At 59.6% G+C, this 22,954-nt stretch overlaps 1 protein-coding gene across 27 annotated transcripts in view; it reads right to left on the minus strand.

Annotated features, from left to right (window-relative positions):
* Positions 1-22,954, minus strand: part of ABLIM2 (actin binding LIM protein family member 2) — a 170,845-nt gene that overhangs the window by 130,299 nt on the left and 17,592 nt on the right. For 12 of the 27 annotated variants that reach the window (XR_011464583.1, XR_011464574.1, XR_011464566.1 and 9 more), the window contains exon 1: positions 10,620-10,769. The exons of 2 other annotated variants lie outside the window; for them this stretch is intronic. Coding sequence is in view for 3 of the 25 variants with exons in the window: in XM_070372767.1 (XP_070228868.1) it covers positions 10,620-10,749 (130 nt within the window). In the remaining 22 variants the exon portion in view is untranslated. Of the gene's footprint in view, positions 1-10,619; positions 10,771-22,954 lie in introns of those variants that run through there. 13 more of the 27 variants (XR_011464580.1, XR_011464568.1, XR_011464577.1 and 10 more) reach the window with 2 other exon arrangements.

Raw genomic sequence — 22,954 nt, forward strand, 5'->3', positions numbered from 1 at the left:
TTCTCCAGTGCATGAAAGAGGAAAGTGAAAGTGAAGTCTCTCCGTTGTGTCTGACTCTAGTGACCCCATGGACTGCAGCCTACCAGGCTCCTCCGCCCATGGGATTTTCCAGGCAGGAGCACTGGAGTGGGGTGCCATTTCAGCCTCCTGCTGTTATGTGTTGGTAAATCAAAGCAAAGCACCTGTAGTCACTCCCCATCTTAACCTCCTTAAGGGCTGGCTGTGAATGAAAGCGGGAACCAGGATGCGGCTCTCTGATCCGGCCCGTCTTGCCAAGGCTGTGGGCAGCCTGAGCCCAGTGAGCCGGCTGCAAGGGTCTCCGCACTGCCGGGCCTGAAGCCTCTGCAGACACGTCATCCATCCGTCCTTGGCGAAGCTGGGGTGGTACCAGTTCCTTGCCGAGCTCCTGCTGGCACGGGGCCAAGGAAGACACGGTCCCCCACCCTGAGGAGCTCACACCCAAGGGCACGGAGGTGGAGACAGACATGGAAACCCCTCGCAGGAAGCTCATCGCACTGACGCTGACCCCCAGGCACAGGAATGTTCATCCTGAGACCCGTCTCCAGGCCTGTGTCTGTAATTTCACGAGCGAGCGGCAGGGGCCCGCGGGGGCGCCATCGCCGTGCAAAGCTGTGTGTCCTCTTAGATTCCCGACAAGCATGGTCTCTGTGACCCCTCTGCAGCCCCGTCCTCGGCTGAGCCCAGGAACTGCCCTGTGGCCAGATGGCAGCTCCTGGAGGCCAGTGACGAGCGCCGCTCCACCTGGGGTCTCAGGACTGGACCCGGGGCTTCAGCACAAGTGTCTGCAGACAGAACTGATCATGTGTCTGACTGGACGTGTAAAGATGGCTGAACACCAGTCCCACCCGCAGGCTCCTCTCAACACTTGGCTTTGACCCTCCTCCTGCTCATCGGCGAGCTCTGAGACCCTCCCCGGGACCAGGGTGGACCTTTGCCGCTGCCCTGACCCAAGTCACAGTGCCACAGACCTCTGCCCGGCTTCCTAGGATGCCAAGTCTGGGAACCCAGTGGCCAGGCTGTGAGGAAGCTCTGACCACCCCGCACGTCCCCCAAGTCGGGGTGCCTCCAGAGATGCCAGTCCCCAGGGCTTGAGTCACCCCAGGCTTTCTCGCTTTCCAGCTGAAACCACAGACGCCGTGGAAGAGAGATGAAACACCCTCACGGAGCCCTTTCTAAATCTCTGCTTCTCGGAACCTGTGAGTATCACAGAACGCTTGTCTGATGCCATGAAGGTTTGGGATGGTTAGTTACCCACCCATAGCAAACCAGAACGCCACGCCAACCTCCAGCCCAGGCAGCCCCACCCCGTCTGTACCAGGCCACCCCCTCCCCCATCTCTGCGCCTGCCCCACCTAAGGTCTGCTCCAGAGACGGTAAGGTCACCTCCTCCACAGCCAAAGCCCCAAAGGTGCTGGCCTTTCTGACCCAGGAAAGGAAGTGCCCAGAGTCTGGTGTGACCTTGACTGGAGTCATCACAACCACCCAGCAAGGTGGATATCGTTACATGCATTTGGTAGAGCTAGAAACTGAGCTCAGGAAGGTCAATAACCAGCCCAAAGCCACACAGCCAGAAGGGGTGGAACTAGAGTTCAACCCCAGGCCTGCCTCCCGCCTGGTGCTCTCAGCTCAGTCGCTCAGTCAAGTCCAACTCTGCAACCCCGTGGACTGCAGCACGCCAGGCCTCCCTGTCCATTATCAACTCTCAGAGTTTACTCAAACTCATGTCCACTGAGTCGGTGATGCCATCCAACCATCTCATCCTCTGTCGTCCCCTTCTCCTCCTGCCCTCAATCTTTCCCAGCATCAGGGTCTTTTCCGGTGAGTCAGCTCTTCGCATCAGGCGGCCAAAGTATTGGAGTTTCAGCTTCAGTATCAGTCCTTCCAATGAATATTCAGGGTTGATTTCTTTTAGGATGGACTGGTTGGATCTCCTCGAAGTCCAAGGGACTCTCAAGAGTCTTCTCCAATACCGCAGTTCAAAAGCATCAATTCTTCGGCGCTCAAGGCAGCTGCAAGCCAAGACCAGCCTCCTCTCCCAGCTGCAGGCTACACCCACTGAGGCCCCACCCATGACAGGCTCCACCCATAAAGGTTCCACCCATCAGTCACAGCCCCACCCACGGCAGCCTCTCTTTCTGAGTCCTCAGCCGCTCCTGGCTGCACCCACCTCCCTTTGCTTTTCAAAAAGACAGCTCCTCCCTTGATGAGATTCCTTTGCTCCCAGCAGGCCACACCCAGCAGCTCTGAGCTCTCTTTGCACTTGCTGCTCAGTCGTGTCGGACTCTTTGCGACCCCATGGACTGCAGCACACCAGGCTTCCCTGCCCTTCACTTTATCTCCTAAAGTTTGCTCAAACTCATGTCCATCAAGTCAGTGATGCCATCCAACAATCTCATCTTCTGTCATGCCCTTCTCCTCCTGCCCTCAATCTTTCCCAGCATCAGGGTCTTTTCTAATGAATCAGCTCCAATACTTTGGCCACCTGATGTGAAGAGCTGAAAAGACCCTGATGCTGGGAAAGATTGAGGGCAGGAGGAGAAGGGCATGACAGGAGATGAGATGGCTGGATGGCGTCACCGACTCGATGGACATGGGTCTGAGTGCTGCGGTCCATGGGGTCACACAGAGTCGGACACGACTGGAGTGACTTAGCAGCAGCAGACAGCTCTTAGAGGCCAAAGTACTGGAGTTTCAGCTTCAGCATCAGTCCTTCAATGAATATTCAGGGTTGATTTCCTTTAGGATGGACTGGTGTGATCTCTCTGCCCTAGAACGAGTTCATCACCTTCTGGGTCTGGTTCCAGAAACAGGCTCTGCCTGCTCCAAATTCAACCAGGGCAACCCTAGCCAGTTCCCACGCAGATGGCACACCAAAATCCCCCAGGCGCCTGGGCCCAGCTGCTCAGCCAGGGAGACGCCAGGTTAGGACAACAGGCCAGCTGTCTGGCCCCAGCAACCAAAGGCAGAACTCAGGCAGAGTTCAAGTGGGGAAACCCCAGATTCCTGATTCATGCAGGGACGGCCCCCCACACACACGATGACCCCCCAGCCCACACGACAACCCCCTCACCCACACAACAACGCCCTCACCCACATGATGACCCCCCCACCCATGCAACAACCCCCCGGCCCACGTGACGGCCCCCCAGCCCACATGATGACCCCCTGCCCACGCAACGACCCACCACCCACACAACAACCCCACCACCCACGCTATGACCCCACCATGCTTGGAAAGAGGAGCCTCCATGGATTCCCAGCCGGCGAGGATAATGGGAGGCCACACAAGGGAACCCGTCCATGGCAGATGGAACCACATCCCCCCAACATCAGAGTCCTGGCCCTCAGCTCCTCAGAACGTGACGGGGTCCTAGAGAGAGGCACGCGAGTTACAGCGAGGCCACTCGGTCTGTCTCCAACACGACTGTGTCCTTATAAACAGGAAACTGGGGCAGAGACGCACAGAGGTTCGAGGAGTGGAGACGCAGGGAGGAGACGGCTGTCAGCAGGCCAAGAAAGGCCCAGTCCCCGCAGACCTCGGACGGAGCCCGTGCCGGGGACAGGGTAATTTCAGGCGCCTGGCCTCCAGAGCCGTCTGAGAAGAAATGTCTGCGGGATTCGTTCCTGTGGCCCCAGGAAACCAACCCTCCAGGAGCGGGAGGCAGGGCTGGGGACTCGCCGCTCCTCTGCCCCCCTGAGCCGGTCTTCCTCTGCACGGGGGACGGTCATGCTGCCCCAGGCCGGGCTTCTGCAGACTGGCATGAGGTAGGGGCTTTGCAGGGGTGGTGTCTGCTGGTAGAGGGGTTCCCTCCCGAGGCAGAAGTGGGGAGAACATGGCAGTGAGCACCCCCACCCCGGAAGCTCAGGCTGCCTACGGCAGGCGCCCAGCTACCTTCGGCTCCAGCTTCTGGCAGTTTACAGACTCCTGAAGCTTCGAGCAGCTGGTCCAGGCGCCCCGGCCACCCACGTCCCTGGAGGGTGTTATTTCATCGCCGGAAGAGCTGCCCTTCCTGACCTGCAAGGCATCTAAGTATCTCACGGGTGGCATTCCGGAAGGTCAGGGCTTAGGTGGGCATCTGAGTCCATCCCCCCCCCAACACAGGGGAAAGCAGAGGGCAAATCTGAGGCCAGGTCGGGGCCAGGGCTTGGGTCCCTGGACTCCCAGGCCAGGCCACCGCTTGTCCCCCGTGTCATCTCGACGTGGGCCAGGCGGCCACCAATGGGACAGCCAGGGACCTCGTCTGGGTCTTCGGCGTACAGCTCAGGCCCAGCACACAGCAGGTGCCCCACGACTATTTCTGACGTATGATGGGAAACAGGGGTGCGTTTGGTGACTCAGAGCACAGAACAGCTCCCCGCGGGGCTGAGAAATAACAGTCTTGAGTGACAACATCAGCTTTCAGCTCCTGGGCCTGGACTATCGGCCAGACACAGCGCTGGGCGATTCCCACCAGTGACCCGGGTCACAGAGCCGGGAGTGGACACATAGCACCACGGACTGGAACCCAGGCCTGCAGGACCCCAAGCCCCAGCTGTCAGCTCCTGCCGGGAGGGTCTGTGCGTGCTGCATGCGTGCTCAGCCGCTTCAGTCGTGTCTGACTCTTTGCGACCCCCATGGTCTGTGGCCCGCCAGGCTCCTCTGTCCATGGGATTCTCCAGGCAAGAATACTGGAGTGGGTTGCCACGCCCTCCTCCAGGGGATCTTCCCAACCCAGGGATCGAACTCGCATCTGTCTGCATCTCCTGCATTGCAGGTGGATTCTTTACCCACTGGGCCACCGGGAAGCCTGAGGGTCTGTGAGGGCTGTGCTAATCCTTCCAGGGACCCTCACTCTCCAGGCAGAGTTGGCGGGGGGGCGGCGCAGCCAGCTGGGGGACTGGCTGACTGTGCATGTGGGCCTGCTTAGAGTCAGAAGCTGCCCCCCTCTCTGCCCAGGTCCCTGGAGATGGGGCTGCAGCCTTGGCCTGGAGACACCACCCGCCTGGCGGGGACCCAGCTGCCCCTCGGGTCACCATCAGCGAGTCCCAGTGGCCCAGAAGAGCCCTTGGCTTTGAACCCAGCAAGGATGGTGCAGGCGTCCGAGAGGTCACCACACCACACCCCCGGCCTCTCCTCTTCACCCCTCTCCCAGGAGGACACTGTCCACTGCCCAGAGCCCGCTGCTGACCCATCACTTAAGGTCCAATTATCCCATTCATTCTGCACATCAGGGAACATCCTCTCTTGACCATTCTGAGATGGACAAACAGGTTCCAAGGACGGAAGCAGCTTCCAGGCCGGAACTGGAAGCCCTGTCTCTCTGGGTCTTGCTCTCCCCTCTGTGGCATGCTGCATGGGGCTGGGGGGAGAGCAGATAACTGAGGGGCGGAGGGCAGGGAGGGGACCAGCTCTGGGGGAGGCGGGTCCACCTTTGACCTAACTCGCTGTCTGGCATCTTCCCGGGGTGCCCCTGATTGGCAAACCTTCCTGTCCACGGCTATTTTCATGGACTATGAGCAGCCCGAGGGCTGCAAGCTCACAGCGCTCATCAAGAGCATCCGTTTCACCTGCCGTCGGAGCCCAGCTCCATCTCCTGTGGTGGAAGGACCCTCCTTCACTTGAGCTTGGAGTCCAGGCTCTCTGCGTCCTCCCGGGGGCCAGCAGCCCTTTCTTGGGGTCTCCAGTCCTGGCCGGACCCTCCTCCAGTGCCCGGCCTCGTGGCTCCACACTTGCCCCCCAGATGCTTGCCTGGTAGACAAAGACCCTCCTCCCCCAAGTCATGAAGCGGCTTCCCATGACCGAACCATGCAAAACCCGCAGCAACGTTCAATTTAAAATTCCTCCGACCTGCTCCTCGGAGCCATGGACGTGCACAGGATTCCAGACCCACAGGGAAGGTCAGCCCTACAACCCTCGTGTTTTCTCCACGAAAGGTGGACCTTAAGAGCCTACTTAGTGATCTGTGTTGCTAATGAAGGGGTCTCAGCTGGGGTCTGAAAATCTGGGCTGGATGATCCTCACCCAAATCAGACACCCCGCCCACCGGCTTCGGTGCTGCCTGGACCCTGGTGGGAGTCTGTGGACGGAGCAGGGAGGGATGGGGGGTCTAGTATCCGCTGGGGGGTGTAGTATACGCTGGGTGGTCCTGGAGGAGCTCCAGTCTTCTCTCCTTCCTCGGAGGGGCCGCCAGGGCCGGGGGAGGGTTGCAGGGACAGCCGCTGGCCTGTGACTTCTGAGGGCAGGCTCTGTCCCCAGCGGCCACCCAGAAATACCCACGACTCTCCTTTCTGCCTGGTGGGCTCCGCACACCAACTGGCTCGAGAGGCATGATCACCTCCCACAGCAGCCGGGGAAACCGAGGCTCCGAGAGGCTTAGCAACTGGCTGAGATTCCACAGCTTGTAACCGGCAGGGGAGGCATTCGAGCCCAGGTCTCTGTGTGACCGGCCTGGTTTTCCGTTTCTTCTGGCTTCCCCGCCCTCCCCATTTCCTTTAACCTTCTGCCCTTCTGCGTGTTCTCCACCTAACCCACCGGTCCAAGAGGGTGATGGTAGGGGAAGTGTGTCCTGTGTGTGTCTCGTTAGAACTGGGGGTCTGGATGGTTGTACGTTCCTAGAAGTGCGCCCACCACCACGATTAACTTTAGAATATTTCCATCCCTCTGAAAAGTAAAGCCTCTGCCTGCAATGAGGGAGAGCCAGCTTTGATCCCTGGATCAGGAAGGTCCCCTGGAGAAGGAAACAGCAACCCACTCCAGTACTCTTGCCTGAAAAAAAAAAAAAAAAAACCCATGGATGGAGAAGCTGGGCGGGCTACAATCCATGGGGTCGCAGACAGTCGGACACGACTGAGTGACTTCACTTTCACTTTCACCATCTCCATCCCTCCCCATCCCGCTCCCGCCGCTCCTGGCGACCAGTGACACAGCCAGTGACCTCCCACCTCTGTGATGGACGCGCCTGCCCTGAACATTCCATAGAAAGACAGACGCACCATGCGTGGGCCTGTGTGTCTGGCTTCCTTTACTCAGGTGAAGGCTTTCACGGTTCACCCACGCTGTAGCAGGGGTCAGCGTGTCCTAACTATGTCCAAACAATGGTTCATTACAGGAACATACCACACGGACTCCGGGGGGGCTTCCACTTTGGGGCTGTTCCCCCTTCTGCTCCGGGCACTCCGGCACAGGCCCTTCCCTGTGGACACTCCCCTTTCCTGCTGGTCACACGGTAACCCTGCATTTAACCGTGTGAGGGACTGCCGGACTGCCCCCCTAAGCGGCTCCATCCCTTCACCGTCCCACCAGCAGCTTCTCCACGTCCTCGTAAGTATCTGTCACCACCAGTCGTTTTCATCACGGTCACCCTGATGGGCTTCCCAGGTGGCGCCATGGTAAAGAATCCACCGGCCAACCAGGAGACGCAAGAGACACGGGTCCACTCCCTGGGTCGGGAAGACGGCGGGGATTGAAGGAGGAGGGCGTGGCAACCCACTCCAGTCTTCTTGCCTGCAGAATCCCCTGGACAGAGGAGCCTGGTGGGCTACAGTCCATGGGGTCGCAGAGTCAGACACGACTGAGTGTGCACTCGCCCTGATGGGCGTGAGATGTGTCTCACTGTGGCTTGGGTCTGCATCTCCTGATAGCCACCGGTGCTGAACAGCTTTTCACATGTCTATTCACCATCTGTATATATTATTTGGAAAAATATCTCTTCAGATCTGTTCATTGAATTCGGCTTTTTCTGACTGAGTTATGAGAGTTGTTTATATATTCTAGACGGGCTTCCCAGGTGGTACTAGTGGTAAAGAATCCGCCTGCAATGCGGGAGACCTGGGTTCGATCCCTGGGTTGGGAGGATCCCCTGGAGAAGGGAAAGGCTACCCACTCCACTATTCTGGCCTGGAGAATTCCATGGACTGTATAGTCCATGGGTTGCAAAGAGTCAGACATGACTAAGCAACTCTCACTTTCAAGTATTCTAGACGGGCCTCCCAGATGGCGCTAGTGGTAAAGAACCTGCCTGCCGATGCAGGAGACATAAGAAATGCGAGTTCCATCCCTGGGTCGGGAAGACCCCCCGGAAAAGGGCATGGCTACCCACTCCAGTATTGTTGCCTGGAGAATCCCGTGGATAGAGGCGCCTGGCGGGCTACAGTTCATAGGGCCGCAAAGAGTCGGACACAACTGAAGCGACTTAGCATGCATGCACACGAATATTCTAGACACAAGCCCATCCTCTGATATATGATTGGCAGATACTGTCTCCTGTTCTGTGATCTGTGTTCTCATTGCTTCATAATGCTCCTGGCAGCGTAAGACTGCTTCATTTTGAAGAAATAAATCCAACGTATCTGTGTCTTCTTGCTTGCGTACTTACTGTCGTTTCTAAGAAACCCCCAAGATCAAAAATCCCTATCCTGATATAATATTGTCTTCTAAAAGTTCTACAGTTCTTTAACTTCTAGCTCTTATTATAATTTTACATAAATAGAGTCACATCTCCCTCCCTGGTACTTTCATCACGAGATGCCATTTCTTTGTCTGTGAGTCGGGAACAACAGGGCTTATCTCACTGGGTTTGTGCAGTTTTTAACATCACGATTGTTTTGCCCGTCGTCCGCTGAGAGCAGGGCGTGAAGGACACCAAGTTCTCAGCTGAGTGGGGAGACCCGCCCAGCCGCCGGCGTGGAAATTCCATTTGAGAAGTGAACGTGGTCACATGGCTCAGCTCCTGGAATCCGCCGGTGTTTTCAGAACAACCCAATACACAGAGCAGGCCGGGGGATGTTATCTGACCCCCAGCCAGCCGGAGCGCTAAGGCCAGGAGGGAGACCGCCACGTGGGGCTGCGTCCAGCCAGCCCGGGAGGCAGGGGCACCCACAGCTACACATTTGTGGGGACAAACATGGAGATCTGCTAGGAGGGTTCAGGGCGCGTGGGTTCAGAGCACTGTGGGAGGGAAGAACTGCAAACACCCCCATTTTACAGAGGGGGTCTGGAGCACCGCCCCCCCCCACCCCCGGAGCAAGACAGGACCCAGACCAGGCCCACAGTGGGGTCAGGCTTCAAACCTTTGCCGCCACTCACCTGGCACCCCTGGGGCTGCTTCCCTGAGCCTGCAGAGTGTGGGATGCTGATGGGGACACACGGATGAGGGGTCCCAGATCCTGCCTCTGGACAGACGCCACAGCCAGGACAGAGGATCTGGCTGAGACAGGGTGTGCTGGGCACTGAGCCTCGTGCCAGGATGGCGCCCTGAGGACCAGGCTGGGAGCACTTCAGGATGGAGGCTGGAGCCTAGCCGGAGCCCCCTGGCCCCACACACCTCAGCTCACAGAGGCTCTCCCCACTGCACCCCACCTCTCTGCTCCGGAGTCCAGGCTCGCTCCCCTGCGCCCCCCTACACACCCTGTCTCCTCCTCTAGCCCCTCCCCCTGCCCCAGAGCTTTCTTCCCGCCATCCGCCATCGGTCATCCCCGCCAAACGCCACCTCATCCGAGGTGGGGGGTTGGAACAGACTGGAAGCTCCTTAGAGTTTCTTTCTACCTTGATGGGCCCTCCTCTTCGTATCAATAGCAGAAGGACCGAAGCCATTACAATATCTCTTAAGGCTGGTTTCCCAGCCTCAGGCCCAGCCGACACTCCGGGCTGGACCATGCTTCTGTGGGCCCGCCCTGTGTACCACGGGGCGGTGAGCAGTGTCTCTGGCCTCAACACCCCTCCAGGGGCCTGTGGCACCCCCTCCCCCGCCAAGCTGAGACCATCAGAAGTGGCTCCAAGCAAGGCCAAACGCCCCCCACCCTCCCCCGGGAACAAAGTCACCCTTGGCTGAAGACAGAACCACCAGGAAAGCAGCAGAGGACAGGGGCAGGAGGCACGGAGGCCCCACCCAGAGCAGGGCCCAGCAGCAGAGGACAGGGGCAGGAGGCACGGAGGCCCCACCCAGAGCAGGGCCCAGCAGCAGAGGACAGGGGCAGGAGGCACGGAGGCCCCACCCAGAGCAGGGCCCAGCAGCAGAGGACAGGGGCAGGAGGCACGGAGGCCCCACCCAGAGCAGGGCCCAGCAGCAGAGGACAGGGGCAGGAGGCACGGAGGCCCCACCCAGAGCAGGCGCGCAGCAGCAGAGGACAGGGGCAGGAGGCACGGAGGCCCCACCCAGAGCAGGGCCCAGCAGCAGAGGACAGGGGCAGGAGGCACGGAGGCTCCACCCAGAGCAGGGCCCAGCAGCAGAGGACAGGGGCAGGAGGCACGGAGGCCCCACCCAGAGCAGGGCCCAGCAGCAGAGGACAGGGGCAGGAGGCACGGAGGCTCCACCCAGAGCAGGGGCCCAGCAGCAGCGCCCGCCACCGTGTTCTGCCCAGGCCCCCCTTCCCCGAGCCTCAGCTTCCTCATCTGTGAAACGGGTCACCGCAGAGGGCAGCCGTCAAGAGTCCAGAGGACAGTTGCTGAGGCCGGGCACACGTCAGCTCCGGCCGCATCTGCCTTCATACACGGCAGAGCTCACGCTGCCTCCCCTCGGGTTGGACCCCAGGCTTCCTGGGGGGACTGGAGACTTCTGGTCAGAACAGAAGTCTTCCTCCCGGGCCGATGGTCGGAGCGGTGAGGGCAGCGTGGGCCTTACCTGTCCCTCCTCCGGGCATCCCCATGGACTGTGACCTCCGCGAGCCCGGCCGGCACCCGTGAGGCCGCGGGCAGGCGGCAGCTGGCCGAGGGCTGGAGCCTCTGCGGCCAGCACAGCCCTCAGGGGACATGCCAGAGGGTCACGAGGCAGCTGCTGCCCTCATGCCCGAGGAGGGCTGGGCCGAGCCCTGCCCAGTACACCGAAATAGACTGCCACCCTGCTCGGGAGACACACCTGTTCCCGGGCGTCCGGGAAAGCGGCTTTGCAAAGGCAGTGGGGGAGGGTCCCGGGGAAGCTGGGTCCATCTGCGGCCCCACGTGGCCGGCCCGGCCCGCAAGCTGCACCCTGCCCCCTGCCCAGCACCTCCCAGCCCATGCCCGGATCCTGGGGACCCAGCCCCACAGCTGCGGCCTCTGCAGCTGACATTGACTCTCCCCCAGTCTGCAGACCAGAAACCCCCAAAGGCTCTGGGGCAGTTGGGGAGGGTGCTTCCCTTCATCGCCAGTTTCTGGGGACTCTGGGCGACCCGGACCAGCATTCACATCACTGCCATCTCAGCCCCGGAACTCACAGGGCTGGCTTTTCTCTGTACATCCCTGCGTGTCCTTCTTTGTCTCTTATACAAGGACACCAGTCACTGGATTTAGGGTCCCCTCTCTTCCAGGAAGACCTCCTCTCCATCCTTACCCTGATTACCCTGCAGAGACCCTATTCCAAATAAGGTCACATGTGAAGGTTCCGGGTGGACATGAATGTCGGGGCGACCTACTTAACCCACTCTGCAGCCCCTGTGCCAGATGGGAGGAGACTCAGGCTTGGGACACTTGGGGGGCCCCTAGGCATAAAGGCAGCGGTGAGAGACCCTGACTGCCTGGTCCCCTGGTGCCCCTGTGCTCCTGGATGTCTCTCTGCAACACTCGGCATTAAGCTCTCCAGAGGCAGAAAGGCCCTGTGACCCATGAACCACATAAGCAGGAAGGCCTGCCTGGCCCCCAGCGCGCAGCCCCTGAGACCCTGCAGGTGTTATCCCGGCTAACCGCGTGTGATGGTCTAGTGGCCAGGGGCCAGGATCCCACCGCGGGGAGGCTCAATGGCCACGCCCTGGAGCACGGGTCATATTTCCCAGGGCTCAGCTGCAGCGGCTCTGGGGGTGGGGCGGGGAGGCCACGTCAGCCCTCCCCCAGCACCCAGCAGAAAACACCTCATTAGCTCAGCTCTGAAGAGTCAGAGGGGGTGCTGGCCGCCAGCAGGGACTCTCCCGGCCTGATCTGATGTTTGCTAACCACACTAGGTCTTCCCTGGGGGCTCACACGGTAAAGAATCCGCCTGCAATGCAGGAGACCCAGGTTCGATCCCTGGGTCAGGAAGATCCCCTGGAGGAGGGCATGGCAACCCACTCCAGTGCTCTTGCCTGGAGAATCCCATGGACAGAGGAGCCTGGCGGGCTACAGTCCGTGGAATTGCAAAGAGTCAGACATGACTGAGCGGCTAACACTACCACAACTGATCGCACTGGTCTGAACCTCTCCACCTGGTGGACGAGGGGTGGTGAGCACAGGGCTGCAGGCAGCGTCACGCCAGGCTCCAGGTCCCGCCAGTGGGTATGGATGACACGTCCCAGGGAGAGAACGACAGCCCCGCGTGCTTACAGAGGAGGAGAGCCTCTCTCCACTCATCTATTCTGCAGCTTCGATGCCTTGCGGTCTGTGCCCAGCCCGGGCCGAAATGACCACTGCGTTGGCAACAGCGACCAAGACAGCAGCCCCCGCTGAGCCCCCAGCCAGCCCCGCACCCGAGGCAGGGACCGGCACGTCCCTACTTCCCCCGTGAGGACACCGAGGCAGAGACGGGGGAGCTGGGCCAGCTCCAGTGAACAAGAGAGGCCCGCAGGCTCTGAGTTTGAGAGTCAGACAGGAGAAGAGGGGCAATACGGTCTGGTGCCTGAGCTGGGGTATCACAGGGGCGGGGGGCGCTCCCGGCGGGGCTTAAGGGGACGCCCCGGCAGAGAGAACCCGGGGTGACTCAGAGCCCAAGGGGTGGCAAGCTGCTCGACTCGGGATGGAGGTTGGAGAGGAGAGACGGCGAGCTGATGTTCCCGGCAGGATGGCGCCCTCGGCTATATGAGGCTCTGCTGGGGTGGGAAGGTGGGCAGGGGCCAGGGCAACAGAACTTCCATCGAAAACCCTGGGTCGGTCTCACCCTGAGAACGAGGGAGGCTGGGGTCTGCCCAGGCACTCGAAAGAGAATCATCGTAGGAGGAGCTGCGGGTACCGTCCATCCACAGGGCAGGCGCTGCTGCGGCCCAGACTCAGCGTGGCTCGAGGCCCCCTTGGAAGGACCGCCTCCCTCGCCCATGCATCCCAGGGAAGATGGCTTGGACCATGAACCCCAAGCCCGCTGCTGCCTGGGGAGAGCGCCCAGAAGAGGCCAGCTGTCTTGCCTTCCGGACTCACCTCCCCAGGGCTGGCGCCTCCCTCACCAGGGTCATCCCCCCCGGGCCTGATGCCTCCTGTCCATCTGGGCTGGGCGGGCAAGGCCCCTGTGCGTGACACGAGCAGCCACAACACCGCCAGAAGGGCTTCCCAGGAGATGGGAACCGTAGGCTGGGGGCTCCTCGGTCCCTGGGGCAGAAATCCGCCCCGGGCCTGGTTCAGCTGGCCTGATCCGGTGTTCGCTGACCACGCTAGGTCTTCCCTGGGCTCCATGCCTCTCCAGGTATCTGCCTAACTGACCCTCAGCTCCGAGCACCTCCCCACCCTGCCTGGCCTGCACCAAGGCCCCCATGGAGGCCAGCACACCCAACCCCCCCGACCCCATGCCATGACCCACCAACTACAGTGGCTGCCGGGCCTGTGGGAGACTGCCCTTGGCTTGTGGGGACACCTGCCCTGCCCACAGAGGTTCCAGGGCTCCGGGGACCCACGGCCTCCTCTCCCACAGGCTCAGGTGGTTTCCCAGCACCAGGGGTGGGGGGAGCTGTCCGGGCCCTGCTCCTCTTCCGCATCTGTTCTGGGGGGAGCGGGCAGGAGGGGCAACTTGAGGCAGCACCCACAGGGAGGACGGGCCGCGGCCGCCCAGCCTCATCGTGGGAGATTCCTGCCCCGCAGCCTCTCCAAAGTCCCTGTGCGCACTCAAGGCGGAGGACCAGGACCCTGGTGAACCTAAGCTAACGGTGGATGTGCACGCTCCCCCCAGGGATGGCGACCAGTTGGGGCTGTAGGGGAGCAGTCCCTTCTCCCCTGCCCCAGACCCTGCAGGATGAGCCTCCATCTATCCCTCTGAGGATGCAGGGTAAGGGGTAAGGTGGGACGTTGTCCCTTCCCCACCTGGAACCTTCCAGACTGATTCTCAGGGAGGGTCGCAGACAGACAGAGCCAGGCCCTGAAAACCCACAAATGGCTGTGTCCAGGGCACTTCACACCGGGCTCTGGGCCGCCGGTGGGCAGCTTCCACACGGTTCCAGCGTCAGCGCACAGAGAGATGCGCCCACCCGGCAGCGGCCCCACGAGCACAGAGTACAGCCTGCAGATGGACCGGGCCCGGGCCCCCCTGCTCCTGCCCCCTCACTAGGGTCCCCAGTCACGGGGGAGAGGGCTCTTCTGGCCCTGTGACTTGGTGTCTGCTCCCACGCCTGGCTTGGTTGCTGCACGCACGCAAGTGGAAGTGACCACCTGCAGGTTCAGGCGTCACACAGCTCCCTCTGCTCTTCCTGCACGGAGCACAACCCCCAGGCCACCCGACGATCCCAGGAGGAAGATGGAGAGGGGACGGGGTCAGCCCCTGGGAGCCCAGCCTGGTCAGCTGAGCTCCGGCCAGCCTGCAGGCCCCAAGCCAGGATAATTGATTGCCGACTGAGCCTCTGAGCTTCGGGGTTGTTCGTCCCACAGCGTACCAGTTTCTTGTAACCAGCACGAACGGGTAAAACAACAGTCCTGGAAGCCAGAAGTCCAAACTCGGTACCACGGAGTTGGAACGCAGGTGTCTGCTGGGCAGGGCTCCCTCGGGGCCTGGGGGGAGGATCCCTCCTGCCTCTTCTAGCTCCGAGTGGCAGCCGGCATCCTTGGCTCATGGTGGCATCTCCCCATCTCCGCCCGCCCTGTTGCTCCCGGCCCCTTCTCCTCTGTGAGTCTGTCTGTGGCCTCCCTCTGCCCCTCTAAGAGTCACTGTGATACATTAGGACTCACACAGATAATCCAGGATGATCTCCCAGTGCAGCATCCTTACCTTAATCCCATCTGCAAACCCCGCCTTTTTTTTCAAATACTCACAGGTCCTAAGATGAGGACGTGAATATTGGGCTAGGGGAGCGTTTTTCAGCCTGCCACACACAGCAATCGTTTATACAATATGTGAATACATAACAGATTTTTTTTTTTCACCAAACAATACTTCGCCCTATTACTTGGGATGTGCTCTGCTATTTTCCTTTCTTTTTCTAGACTGGGTCTGCTCTTTTTCTATTCATTTCAACCTCTTACGTAACAAAGGCTGCTGTGACCCACTAAACTGATTTCACGCCCACAAATGGGTCGCCACCTGCAGTGGAGAAAGTTCTGTTCTGCCTTCTACGCCTGCACCCCTGCCAGAGTTGGGGGACCAGGCAGAAATGACAGCGATTGAAAGAAAAGAGAGAAACCGCTCTTCCTGGACTCAGAGGGTGGGCAGGACTGCAGGAGCCTGGAAGGACCGCCACTCGTGAGGGCGGATCCAGGCCACCCTGCCCCGGGGACAGCCCTCTGCCTGTGGCCCCAGCAGGCTGGCGCCAGCCAGAAAGGCAAGGGGGAGCGTGGCCAGGTGGCTTTGGCGGCCCCACTCATGTCCCCGAGCCCCTGACTGCCCCCCTCCCTGCACACTCCCTGCTCCACATTCCAGAATAATTCTTTACCCCTAACAGCCCTGCTCTGCGTCCAGCCATCCCTGAGCCTTGCCGAGTGATACCCACTCGCATCTTTATTGCTGAATGCTACTTAAAAAGATAAGAAACAAATGAAATCAAGGGCTTGAAAACTTTACGACACATGAGTACTGGTTTTTCAGGTAAATTTAAGGCAATGAGGATTCCTCAAGACCCAGCCGGGCCTCTCCTGAGCACTCAACCCCCAGAGCCATCGGAGTGCTGACACCTCCACCCAGAAGTCCTCCAGGAGCCTCACAGTCGGAAAAGAGAATGCTTCACCATGGCCACCTTCCCTCGCTCCCCTCTCCCCGCCCTCCAACAGGGCCACGCATCGCACCCAACACCCCCACCAAGCTGACTGCCCTTGTGCAACTCAGGCAGCCTTGTGTTTGCAGCCGGCTCCATGTCTCAGCCACTGTGTGACCTGGGCCCATCGGCTTCACCTCTCTGGGCCTCAGTTTCCCGTCTCTCTGATGGGAGTGCCTGCCCATCGGGCTTCAGAAAGACTGAACGAGATAATACATGTGAAAGTGCCGGGCACCTCACGTGGCACGTGATGGGCACCTCAGGTGGCACGTGATGGGCACTTGGTGAGCAGCATCTTTTGGTCCCAATTCCTAACTTTGTGAGTTTGGCTGGAACAAACGGCCACAAACTGAGTGGCTTAAATAACAGAACTCTATTCTCTCGTGGTCTGGGGGCCGGAAGTCCTGAATCAGGGTGCCAGCAGGGCCGTGGTCCCTCGGGAACCCCCAGGGGAGAGCCCTTCCTCGCTCTCCTGATGCGGGTCGCGGGCGATGCTTGGCGCGGAGCGGCAGCCCTTCGGCCTCCGCCTCTGCGGTCCCGGGGCCCTCTTCCTATGTCTCCACGTCCATGTCTCTCTTCCTCGTCTCATCAGGATGCCCTACTCCACGTGACCTCATCTCAGCTAGCTACATCTGCAACAACCCTATTTCCAAATAAGGTCACATTCACAGGGACCAGAGTCAGGACTTCAGCACCGCTCTTCGGGGACACAACTCAACCCAGAACACAGACCTGCCCGTCATCACCAACACCGTCTGTGGTCTCGGAGCAGCGCGCACCACACGTCGGCATTGCCCTTAGGCTTTCTCCATCCTTCCCCGGGCTGCCCCTTCTCTCGGTTCCTCCCACCCACCCCCTTTCTCACCTGGTTGAGACTCTGCCCCATCCCTCCTCCCTGCCAGGCCGACCTCCAGGTCCCCAGCACAGAGCACCATCTCTGGGGCAGGGGGCTCAGGAGGCCTCCCAGACCGAGACTGAACTCCGCGTCCCAGATGCCAGCCTGGCTGGACCACGTCCCTTCAGTCCTCTCGTCTCGCCTGCGTCCACGTCAGGGGAGCTGAGCTCAAAAGGGGCCACACCTCGGCCCACACCCCCCGCAGCATCCGCACCACTGTCTATGACATGTATGCCCCCAAGACAGCAAGTCCAAGGTCCCCTAAGGCAACGAGAGCAGGGACCCCCAAGGTACCAGCTGGGAGGTGGCTGCAGTCGGACAAGCCCGGACCCCAAGGGTTGAGCGAGTCAGAGGCTGTCTGGTCTGCGTCACAGAGGAGCAGATGCCCTGAGCGGGGTGTTCTGTCGGTGAAGGCGGGTTGGCTGTCAGCTCTGAGGCCCCCACCAGGAGCTAGCAGGCTGGCAGGGTGACGAACACAGTCAGAGAGGCAAACGAACTCACAGGCTCATCCTGCGATCAGTGTATAAGGGGGAGGAAGAGCAGGAGCAGAGCCAGCGGCTGCCACAGGGCTTGGGGGTCAGGGGGCCTCTCTCAAAGGAGGAAAGGATGCTGAAGCTTACTTCGAAGGCAAAGAGAAAACTTAAGAGCAGGTGGACGAGTCCAGCGGAGGAGTCAGCAAGTGGGAAGGCGCCCGAGGTAAGGAGGAGGCTGCCCAGAGGCCTGAAGGAGGCCCCGCAGGACGGCAGGGGGAGAGCGTCTCGGTGACCCCTTCCTTGAGCCTGGCGAGCAAGGAAATTGCTGGTGAGGATGATCGGAGGTGACCTCGTCTCCATCTCCCCACTCAGAGACGCCCCTCCTCGGCCCACGCTGCCTTCCCCGCCCAGCAACACACCTGGACGCAGCCCCCCGGGCCCCTGCCCTGCCCCCTGTCCCCAACACACACACACACCCCCGCTCCTGGGCCCCACCACCCGATCTCAGAAGGAGAGCGATTCCTCATCCCGGTCAGATAGAGTGCAGGGCACACGCCCATCCCCTGCTGGGGCAACACAGGCAGACAAGCGGCCCCGCAGAGAACCAGCGAAGGAGGAACAGCAGGCTCACAGAAACACAGATGGCCCGACGCCAGAGCAACGCCCCCGGCGGCCGAGGGGCAGGGGAAAGCAGGGGGGAACCCTCCCCATCCGCTGGCGAATCTGCGAAGACGGACAGTGCTGGGCCGGGAGGGGACGGGGACAAGGGACTCGCATGTCCTTTGGGTAAAGGTATGAGGGACAGTGGTTTGGCAGACAGACGACATTCCCATTTAACATTCCGCTTCTGGGCAGACATATAACTTCCACTCACAGGTCAATGCACACAGGTGCAAAGCCACATGTGCAGGAGTTCTCACCCCAGCTGGATGCGCTCGGGTCCCTGACAGCACGCGGGACCAGCGGCCCTGCGTGCTCCTGTGCGGGGAGCAGTCGCACAGCAGCCTCCCGCCAAAAACGCTCAGCCCGAAGCCCATCGCCAAGGAACAGAGACCCACGCAGATCAGGGAGGCGGCAGCCCACAGGGAAACAGGTCTGGACTCTCTAAGTATTGGCATCATGAAAGAAAAACTAAAGAAAACAGGTGGGAAGAATGTCCCAGAATAACGGCGACCAAAGACAGAGACATGTTCACCGGCTGTGGTGTAGACCCCAGCCTGGCTCCTGGAGGAGAAAACGCAAACATCTGTAAAGGGGCCCTGTGTGTGTGGGGCGGGGTGGGGACAGGAAACAGGGATTTTCTGCAGCTGATATTTGGGTACAGACATGTGCTAAAGTGTTATAATGCAACTAACTTTCAAATGGTTCAGAAGAGAGAGACAGAGAGAGGGATAGAGCAAAATGTAGCAAAACGTTCATAGTTGATGCATCCAGATGAAACAGTATCACAAGGTATTCATTGTACTGACTCCCCCCCCCCACCAACTCTTCTATATGCTTCAAACTTTTCAAAAGATCTGGGGGAGAAACTGATGAAGAAGGCAGAATCCCCCCCAGGAACAGGATAGACCATGACTGGCTAACTTTACCCTCACGGATCCTGGAAAAATACTGCAGCAACAGAGACAGACCCAGGGCTCAGAACGCCTGGCTCTGGGCTCAGGGAGCCCTCCGCCCTCGGGTGCTCACCTGTAGCCAGAGTCGGCAAGCGCATGGCTCGCACACACACACCCCCATGGTCGGCACCTGTGGCAGGCGTGGGTAGCCCGTCGCCGGTTCTTTGCCTCTGAGTGATTTGGTCTCCATCCTGTGAGCTCCTAAGGGCGGGACATATGTTCTAGATACATCTTGCCCGGCCCAGCCCGGGACAGGGAGGTGAGTGGTCCTGCTCAGGGTCTGATGAACGAACCAATAGCTGAGAGAACGGACAAAGGCACGAGGGAGACTGGACGCCCCATGCGAAAGGCGAGGGCGTGGGTTCTGAATGTGGAAACCCACCCCCCACCCGGCGTCCTGGCACCATGCCCAGATGCTGACATGGCGGGAAGTCTCTTCACCCCGCTGGCCTCAGTTTCCCCATCTACACCCGAGACGGGAGGAGCGCAGACTTAACTGGACAGCGGGGAGGAACCAGTGGAGCCCCACATGTCCAGGGCTCGGCCCTGGCCTGTTTGGGGCAGGACCGCAGGGCCACCTGCCCCAGAGCTGCTGCTATAAAACCCCAGAGCATGTATTTGCACACCCGTTATCATAACAGCAACACTCACAACAGCCGAAGGGGCGAGCCACCCCAGCGTCCACAGTCACGTGGAGGGACAAATTGTGGGCTCTTCGTGCGATGGAATATTATTCAGCTTCGAGAGGAGGAAGCTGACACAGGCTACCACACATACGAGCCCTGAGGACGCTCTGCTCAGTGAGACAGGCCAGTCACAGAAGCACAGATATCACAGGGCCCCACTGACGTGAGGCGCCTGGAGCAAACAGAATCCTGGAGGCAGAAGGCAGAGCGGTGCTCGCCAGGAGCTGGGGTGGGGGTGGGGGGCCGGTGTGTCGTGGGGCCGGAGTTTCAGTTTCACAAGAGGAAAAGCGGTCAGGAGGTGCCAGCGGCGATGGCCACACGAGCAACTGTATTAGATGCCACAGAACTTACACTGCACAACGCTTAGGAGGATAAACTTTATGCTGTGTTTATTTTACCACAATTTAATTTGCCCAGCGCCTAGGGCAGCAAAACTTCACAGCACTAGGGTGCTGGAGGGGTCGAGCTCTGGCTGAGACAGGGGAGAAGGGGGCTTTACCCACTGCCCCCACCAGGTCCGCTTTGTGGGTCACGGGTCTGTCTCCCACTGAACCCACCGGCTCTGCTTTGTAGGTCAGGGGTCCGTCACCCACTGAGCCCACGAGGTCTGCTTTGTGGACTGGGGTCCCTCACCCACTGAGCTCACCAGCTCTGCTTGGTGGGTCAGGGGTCCCTCACCCACTGAGCCCACTAGGTCCGCTTTGTGGACTGGGGTCCCTCACTCTCTAGACCAGCATCTCTGCATCTCTAGACCACAGGGTGGGCTGCGGGGAGGTACAGCCATGCCCCCTGTGAGTCACGTCCTCAGGGCTAAGGGAAGCGGAGGAAGGAAGACGCAGGATGCTTTTCCATCAACGTGGCTAAATTTATCCCTTGCTAACCAGGCAGCGTCCTGCGCTGTGGCCTTGGGTCCAGCTGTAGATTTCCCCGGCATGGCCAGGTTCCCACTCAGGCTCCAGGGAAGCGAGGCTGCCCAGCTGGACAGAGAGGCTTCCTGGGTCCTGGGAGCCGTGGCCTGGGGCCCCCTACCCTGACATACAGGCACTTAGGCTCCAGAGGGTGCAGGACCCCTGGTCTGCACAGGTGCCCATGGGCTCCCAGGATTCTGAGCCGGGGGACACGGGCCCCCTCTGGAGGGAGGCGGGTAGAAAGGGCTCAGACCCACCTGGACAGCACCTGCATCAGCGGAGACGAGACCAGGAGCAGGACAGGATGAGGAGGCCTGCAGGACGCCCGCTGCTCTTGCAGGCTGGGGGCAGAGGCGGGAAGGAAGGCGCCCCAGAAGGGGGCCAGCCTGGGTAAAGACGGCATGGAGACGGGGCAGCCCACGTGGGGAAACCTCCAAGGTCTCAGCCTGGCTGCCTGACAGTGTGCAGGGAGGTGAGGGCGGGCTCTTCTGCCAAGACGAGGAGTCAGGTCCGTGCAAGGTGGACCCAGAGGCCCCCCGATGAGACCCCGCCCTTAAAACACCCCTTGACAATGGTGAAGTCACATGGCCACTGGGAAAATGGCACGATGGCACCTCAAGAAATGAAGGAGAGGTGTCTCTTAGCCAGCAATGCCGCCCTGGGACGTGCCCCAAGGAAAGGAAAGCAGGGACCTGAGTGGATATGGCTCACCTGTGTTCACAGCAGAATCGCTGCCAACAGTCAGGAGGCGGAAGCAGCCCAGGTCTTCAGGGAAGGATGGACGGATGAACAGAGTGGTCCATCCATGCAGTGGAATAGGGTCCGGTCTTAAAAAAAGGGCAGGGCATTCCAACACCCGCTGCAGCATGAGGAACCTGGAGGACGCTGCGCTCAGTGACACAAGCCAGCCACAAAAAGACAAGCTCCGAGGCTCCCCTGCATTTCCGCGAGGTCCCGACAGCTGCCAGACCCACAGGGGCAGAAAGCAGAACTGTGGGTGCCAAGGGCTGGGGGACGGGAGGGGTGGAGGGCAGGCGATGAGGAGTTACTTCGTGGGAACCGTTAGCTGAGAAAGATGGAAAAGGTCCAGAGACGGATGGTGGTAAAGGTCTCACAGCAACGTGAATGTACTTAGCGCCTGTAACAGCGCGCGTAGAAACAGCTAATGTGACGTAATATGAGACACGTTTATGCAGAAAATGCTGTACTTAGTGCTGGAAAAATAACATGGCCAAACAAACCAGAGAAAACCCACAGAGTCACAGGCAGCCGCTGAGAAGCGATTGTAGGAGAGCATGTCCTACTCGGGGGCGCTTCCTGGGTGGCGTCAGGAGGGGCGTGCAGGACGTGGCCCAAGGCTTCGCAGGGGAGAGACAGCCGTGGGGCCGGGAGGTGGGGGGTCACAGACTGCTCCCTCTTCAATCCCCTGTTCTTGCAAAAATGAACGTCTGGTTCATTGCACAATTAATGATAATAAAACAGACTCCAAGAAACTCAAGTGAGAGTGAGACCCCTAAAACAGGTCAGGTCCCTCTGTTTGGGACTTCCCAGGTGGCGTCAGTGGTCAAGAATCCGCCTGTCAATGCTGGAGGCACAAGAGACGTGGGTTCAATCCCTGGGCTGGGAAGATCCCCTGGAGTAGGAAATGGCAACCCACTCCAGTATTCTTGCCTGGGACACCCCATGGACAGAGGAGTCTGGCGGGCTACAGTCCATGATCACAAAGAGTTGGACAGGACTGAGCACACATGCACCCTGTTTAAGGTCCCTGGTAGCAGAGGATGGGACCCAGAAATATGTGGGGTGAAGGCAAGAGCCAGTGGTCATTCAAAAGGGAGATGCCTGGGGTCCAGCCTGCCAGTTTGGAGGGTCAGCTGCGAGGAACTCTGGAGGATGAGCAGACTGAATCAGAGCCCAGGAGACCTGGGTGTGTGAGCAGGGTCTTCTCAAGCCTCTTTTCTCATTAAAATTGATGGTATTAGTCATAATGGCTGCGATCCAAAAGTCTACAAACAGTAAATGCTGAAGAGGGTGTGGAGAAAAGGGAACCCTCTTACACTGTTGGTGGGAATGCAAACTAGCACACCCACTATGGAGAACAGTGTGGAGAGTCCTTAAAAAACTGGAAATAGAACTGCCATACGACCCAGCAATCCCACTGCTGGGCATACACCTCAAGGAAACCAGAATTGAAAGAGACACATGTACCCCAATGTTCATCGCAGCACTGTTTATAATAGCCAGGACATGGAAGCAACCTAGATGTCCATCAGCAGACAAATGGATAAGAAAGCTGTGGTACATATACACAATGGAGTATTACTCAGCCATTACAAAGAATATATTTGAATCAGTTCTAATGAGGTGGATAAAACTGGAGCCTATTATACAGAGTGAAGTAAGCCAGAAAGAAAAACACCAATACAGTATGCTAATGCATATATATGGAATTTAGAAAGATGGTAACGATGACCCTGTATGCGAGACAGCAAAAGAGACACAGATGTAAAGAACAGACTTTTGGACTCTGTGGGAAAAGGCAAGGGTGGGATGA

The sequence above is a fragment of the Bos mutus genome, chromosome 6, assembly GCF_027580195.1.
Source record: "Bos mutus isolate GX-2022 chromosome 6, NWIPB_WYAK_1.1, whole genome shotgun sequence".
In the NCBI taxonomy this organism is placed as follows: Eukaryota; Metazoa; Chordata; class Mammalia; order Artiodactyla; family Bovidae; genus Bos; species Bos mutus.